The 6,000-nt window shown below is 38.3% G+C and overlaps 1 protein-coding gene across 1 annotated transcript in view; it reads left to right on the forward strand.

Annotated features, from left to right (window-relative positions):
* The window catches only part of LOC126082355 (zinc finger protein 658-like), a 175,732-nt gene extending 171,291 nt beyond the window's left edge, over positions 1-4,441 (forward strand). Inside the window, 3 exon segments of the mRNA XM_049894857.1 lie at positions 468-2,778; positions 2,780-2,830; positions 2,832-4,441. Of these exon segments, the coding sequence (XP_049750814.1) occupies positions 468-2,778; positions 2,780-2,830; positions 2,832-3,045 (2,576 nt within the window). The 3' untranslated portion in view covers positions 3,046-4,441.
* Positions 4,442-6,000: the final 1,559 nt, after the last annotated feature.

A 6,000-nucleotide genomic window follows, 5' to 3' on the forward strand; every position in this document is an offset into this window, starting at 1 on the left:
ACTTTGGTCTACCATACCAAACCCTTCTCCTGATATCCATGAAAAAAATTGTAAACTGAGTTATCTTCTTATGCCACATGCTTAAGTTTATAGTATTTATTGGATTCATCCCATTCTCTGATTTTCTGGTTGTCTGATACAACCAGTACTACAAAACTCTCTATTCCTCTATTCACTGTTCCTTATTTTTCCCTTTCTCTACTCAGTATTTAAAATTCTGTTTACCAAATGCCAAATGCTACTCATTTCCTCTCCCATTTTTTCTACACCAGTTTTTTTTTTTTTAAACAATGAGGTGGATAACCAAGGGTATGTGTGTCTTTTTCTTTGGGTATGTATGAAAATTATTTAGGCTTAGGGAACAGAATCAGATACCATAGAATAGAATGCATAATATGACATGCGTCCATAAGCCACCCTTGATAAGGAACGTAGGATTTATAATGTTCCCATTATTTTTATTTTAGAAAATTACAAAGCAGATGTCTATTTCAAGAGGAGTAAAGGAAGTGAAGAAAAACATCTGTGGGAAGTAATACCCATCAATAACAAAATATTGACTAGACAAGGAGAGAAAATTTTGGAAAAACCATGTAATCCGGGCACAGCTTCATTTTCTTCAAGAAAAATTCGCTGTAAATGCGACTTATGTAGAATTAGTTTCCCAATTGTTTCTGAATTAATTATGAGTGATAGAAATTCTTCAGGAAAGAAGGCTGATTATATTACCGTATGTGAAAAATTACATCTTGGTATTAATAATGAGGGAACTCATGCTGGAGAGGAATTTTATGAATGTAATAAAAATGTGAAGGGTCTCAGTTACGAGGAAGGTCTTTCTCAGAATCAGAAGTTTCAAATCTTGAAAGAAGCTTTTGAATATAATGAATTTGAGAAAGGTTCCTGTGATAAGGCTGCCTATATTACCCCTGAAAGTTCTCACATAGAAGAGAAATCCAGTAAGGATGACAAATTGAGTAAAACCTGTGGTAAGACAATTCTGTTTGACCACAAGAGAACTAGCACAGTGGAGAAGTACTCTGGTCTTAACCAGTGTGTGAAATCCTGTGAGAAGTCAACTTTCATGGACTACAATAAAGTTCACGTGGCTTTGTCACACTGTGAATGTAATGAAAATGGGAATAATTTCAGCAGGAAGTCACAGCTCACTCAACCTCAGAGAAGTGTCACGGGACAGAGTACCTTTGAAAGGAGTACGTGTGAAGAAAACTTCGGACAGATCTCAACTTTCATGGTACATCGGAGAACACCAACTGGAGATAAATCTTTTGAATATAATGAATACGGGAGTTCTTTTTACCCAAAGTTACACCTAATGGTACATAAGGAATCTCACATAGAAGAGAAACTGTGCAAATGTGATGAATTTGATAATTTCTCCCAAATCTCAGCCGTGAGTAGTCATCAGCAAAGTGACACAGGAGAGAAGACTTTTGAATGTAATGAGCACAGGAAATCCTTTTACCAGAAAGTACACATCACTCAGCATCAGAGGATGCATTCAGGGGAGAAGCCATATGAATGTAAGGAATGTGGGAAATCCTTTTGTCAGAAGTCACACTTAATTCAACATCATGGAATGCATACGGGTGTCATACTCTGTGAGTGTAATAATTGTGGCAAAACTTTCTGTCAGAAGTCAACCCTCAGTGTGCATCTGAGTACTCACAAAAAGGAGAAACATTATGAACATAATAAATCTTACAAGAGGTTAGCTCTCAAAGAACACCAGAAAACAGTCACGGAGAAGAAACTCTTTAAATGTAATGAATGTGGAAAAGTGTTTCCCCATATTTCAGGCCTCAGAGCACATCACAGAATTCACACAGGGGAAAAACCCTATAAATGTAATGAATGTGTGAAAACCTTCTCCCAGAAGTCACACCTCAGTAGACATCAGACAGTTCATACAGGGGAGAAACCCTATCAATGTAATGAATGTTGCAAGACCTTTTCCCATAAGACACAGCTCAGAGCACATCAGAGAATTCACACAGGGGAGAAACCCTATCATTGTCCTGAATGTGAGAAAGCTTTTACCCAAAATACATCTCTCAGAGTACACCTGAGAATTCACAGAGGAGAGAAACGCTACGAGTGTGATGAATGTGGGAAAGCTTTTACCCAAAATGCAACTCTTAGGCTGCACCAGAGACTTCACACAGGAGAGAAACCCTATGAATGTAATGAATGTGGAAGATCTTTCTCCCTAAAATTGTACCTAATTTCACATCTGAGAATTCATACTGGGGAGAAACCCTACAAATGCAATGAGTGTAGGAAAACATTCTCCCGAAATTCAGGTCTCAGGCTACACCAGAGAATTCACACAGGGGAGAAACCCTATGAATGTAATGAATGTGGGAAAGCTTTTGCCCAAAATTCAAATCTCAGAGTACACCAGAGAATTCACACGGGAGAGAAATCCTATGGATGTAGTGAATGTGGAAAAACCTTCTCCCAGAAGAAAAACCTCAGTGAACATAAGAAAATTCACACAGGCGAGAAACCCTACAAATGTAATGAATGTGGGAGATCTTTCTCCCAGTATTCAGGCCTCAGAGCACATCAGAGTATTCACACAGGGGAGAAACCCTATGAATGTAATGAATGTGGGAAAACCTTCTCTCAGAAGAAAAATCTCAGTGCACATCAGAAAATTCACACAGGTGAGAAACCCTATGAATGTAATGAATGTGGGAAGAATTTTGCTCATTATTCTACTCTCAGAAGACATCAAAGAACTCACACGGGATTAACCTTAGGCATGCAATAAATGTGGTAAAAGTTTTTGGGGGAAGGCAACCCTTGGAGTACAAGATTCACACAGGAGAGAAACCGTTTGCAGGTATGTCATACGTATTAGATAATTCACATAAGGGAGAAACCCACAGCTTATACACTGGCAACTTCTTCACCTCTATTTCCTTTTTTCCTAGGCTCATAGCTATTCTAGTTTTTCCAACTGTCTATTGCACGTTAGTTGGATATGCCACATCCACGTCTGGCCCATCGGAAACTTAAACCTTACATCGTTTCTGACCCTGTTGAAATGAAGATGATTTCCGTGGTAAACTTTGGATGTTATCCGTTAATGTGGCAGAATACAGAGTGAAGGAAGCTAGAGTCCTTGCATAACTGGGTTGACCACAGTTCTTCCCTTTTGTATCTTCAGTAGTTGACCTTTTTTTTTTTCAGTGAAGAAATAAGTTTGTGTTCTCTTTAGTTCTTGCAGATTTGGCTGTTACTGTACATTGCTTAGTTATCTGTCTGGTAAGGATGGATGAAACCCTGTGACTCTAATGAAGTGAGAATCCAGCCATTCATTGTACGTCAGAAAAAAGTCGACAAGAAAGGTGTTCTAGTTACCTAGCGCTGCCATAACAGAAATACCACAGGCAGGTAGCTGTAAAGAACAATTTGCTTTCTCACTGTCCTGGTGACTAAAACTCTGAATTCAAGGGATGGCTGTAGAGGGAGGTGTTTTCTTTGTTGGCAGCCTTTTTGCGTTTGTCTTCCCCCTGTTTTTGTCTGCGTTAATTTTGCTGTTTTTATAACAAACAGGGTTAGGACCCATCATATTCTGACATGAGCTCATTAGCATAAGAAAAACCTTGTTTCCAAACAGTGATATTTACAGGTATAAAAAACTGAAACCCATTGCCCTTGAGTTGAATCCGACTCACAGTGACCCTATAGGATAGAGTAGAACTGCCCATAGAGTTCCCAAGGAGTGGCTGGTGGTTTCTAACTGCCAAACTTTAGATTAGCAGCCGTAGCTCCTAACCACTGCGATTTTAACACATATTTTGGCAGGACACAATTCAGTCCATAACAAAAGAACTCTTGTCAACATCCATAATGATCAGAAACTCTTACCTGCAAGTCAAACACAGTAGAAATCAGAAATCTCAGGAAAAATCCACATAAACATGTGAAAGCCTTTAGCAAGCAATTAATCCCTTTGAACATCAACTGGTTATGATTGGCCTGAAATTTTAAATAGTTTGAATGTATGAACATTTTCAACAAATATTGAACATTTATTTTGCATTATTCTATATTTTCTGGAAGGAAATGCATCTGTTCCAGAATTCTGGATTAAACCTTCACCTACAAGTGATGTACCAAAAGTCATGATTTGTATATGATAGCTGAAGCTTTTATAGACAATTTGTAGTAAAACATATACCTATGAAATGTGCAGTTTTAAAAATGGAGTTATTCAGGGCCACAGTAGTGAACAAATTTGTGTACAGCCTCTGAGCAATGTTTGCTGCTTCTAAATGTGAGAAGGCTACATAACAGATGTTTCATTTTTTGTGTATTGAAGCATGACAGCATTAAATTGGAAATGCTTACACTTGTTTTAATAAATTGTGAAATAAACTTTGATTTTCCACACTAAATTGTTGTCTCTTTATATTATTAAAACTTTTGATGTATTAAAGGAAATATTTGCAGTTTGAAGTATCTTATCACATAGGCTTTCTTGGTCTGTCGTATTTTTGTTAGGTGCCATGGAGTTTGCCTCAGCTCATAAAGACCTTATGTATAACAGAAGGAAACATTGCCCAGTACTGTACCATCTTCACAATTGTTGGTATGTTTGAGTCCATTGTTGCCACCACTGTGCCAGTCTATCTCATTGAGGGTCTTCCTATTTTTTGCTGACCCTCTGCATTACCTACATGATGTCCTTGTTCAGTGATTGGTACCTTCTGATGACTTGTCCAAAGTAAGTGAGCAACTCCCTTCTAAAAAGCATTCTGGTTGTACTTCCTCCAACACTGATTTGTTTCTTTTTCTGGCAGTCTATGGTGTATTCAGTATTCTTCACCAACAGTGCAATTCAAATGTGTCAGCCCTTTTTCAGTATTCACTTTTCATTGTCCAGCTTTTGCATGCATATGAGGCAGTTGAAAATACCATGCCGTGGGTCAGGTGCACCTTAGTCATCAAAGTGACATCTTTGCTCTTTAGAAATTTAAAGAGGTCTTTTGCCACAGATTTGCCCAATACAATACGTCATTTGATTTCTTCACTGCTGCTTCCCTGGCCGCTAACTGATGATCCAAGTAGAATGAAATCCCTGAGGACTCCAATTTCTTCACCATTTATAATGATGTTATTTATGGTGCCAGTTGTGAGACTTTTTGTTTTTTTCATGTTCAGGTGTCGTCCATACTGAGGGTTGTAGTCTTTTACCTTCAGCAGTAGGTGTTTCAAGTCATCCTCATTTTCAGCATGCAAAGTTGAGTTATTTGCATATTGCAGGTTTTTGATGAGAATTCCCTCAATCGTGATGCTCTGATCTTCATACAGTCCAGCTTCTCAGATTATTTGTTCATGATACAGATTGAGTAAGTAAGGTGAAAGGATACAGCCCTGCCAATGTCTTTGCGTAGTTGAAAAAGACAATAAACATCATTCTGGTATTCATGACATCCTTCTTCCATGTCCTCTTCTGAATCTGGCTTGAACTTCTTGCAATTCCTTGATGTATTGCTACAGCCATTTTTAAATTACATTCAGCAAAATTTTGCTTGCATTTGATTTTAATGATATCGTTTGATAATTTCTGAATTCTGTTTTGATAGGCAGTTGGCCAAGTAGCTGTCTCCCAAATATCTTGACGTAGATGAATACATGTTTCCAGCATTGCATCTGTGTGTTGAAGCATCTCAGTTGGTATTCCGTCCATTCCTGGAGCCCTGTTTTTCGCCAGTGCCGTCAGTGCATCTTGTACTTCTTCCTTCAGTACCAGTGGTTGTTGATTGTATGTTGCCTCCTGAAATGGTTGAACTTGAACCAATTCTTTTCGGTACAGTGACTCTGTGTATTCCTTCCATCATTTTGTTGTTGTTGTTCTTGCTGAGAATATACACAGCAAAACATACACCAATTCCACACTTTCTACACGTGAGCATGTTGTTGGTGTGTGCTGTAGAGTTGATTCCGACTCATAACTGCCCCATA

Source organism: Elephas maximus, chromosome 9, assembly GCF_024166365.1.
Source record: "Elephas maximus indicus isolate mEleMax1 chromosome 9, mEleMax1 primary haplotype, whole genome shotgun sequence".
NCBI classification, from domain to species: domain Eukaryota; kingdom Metazoa; phylum Chordata; class Mammalia; order Proboscidea; family Elephantidae; genus Elephas; species Elephas maximus.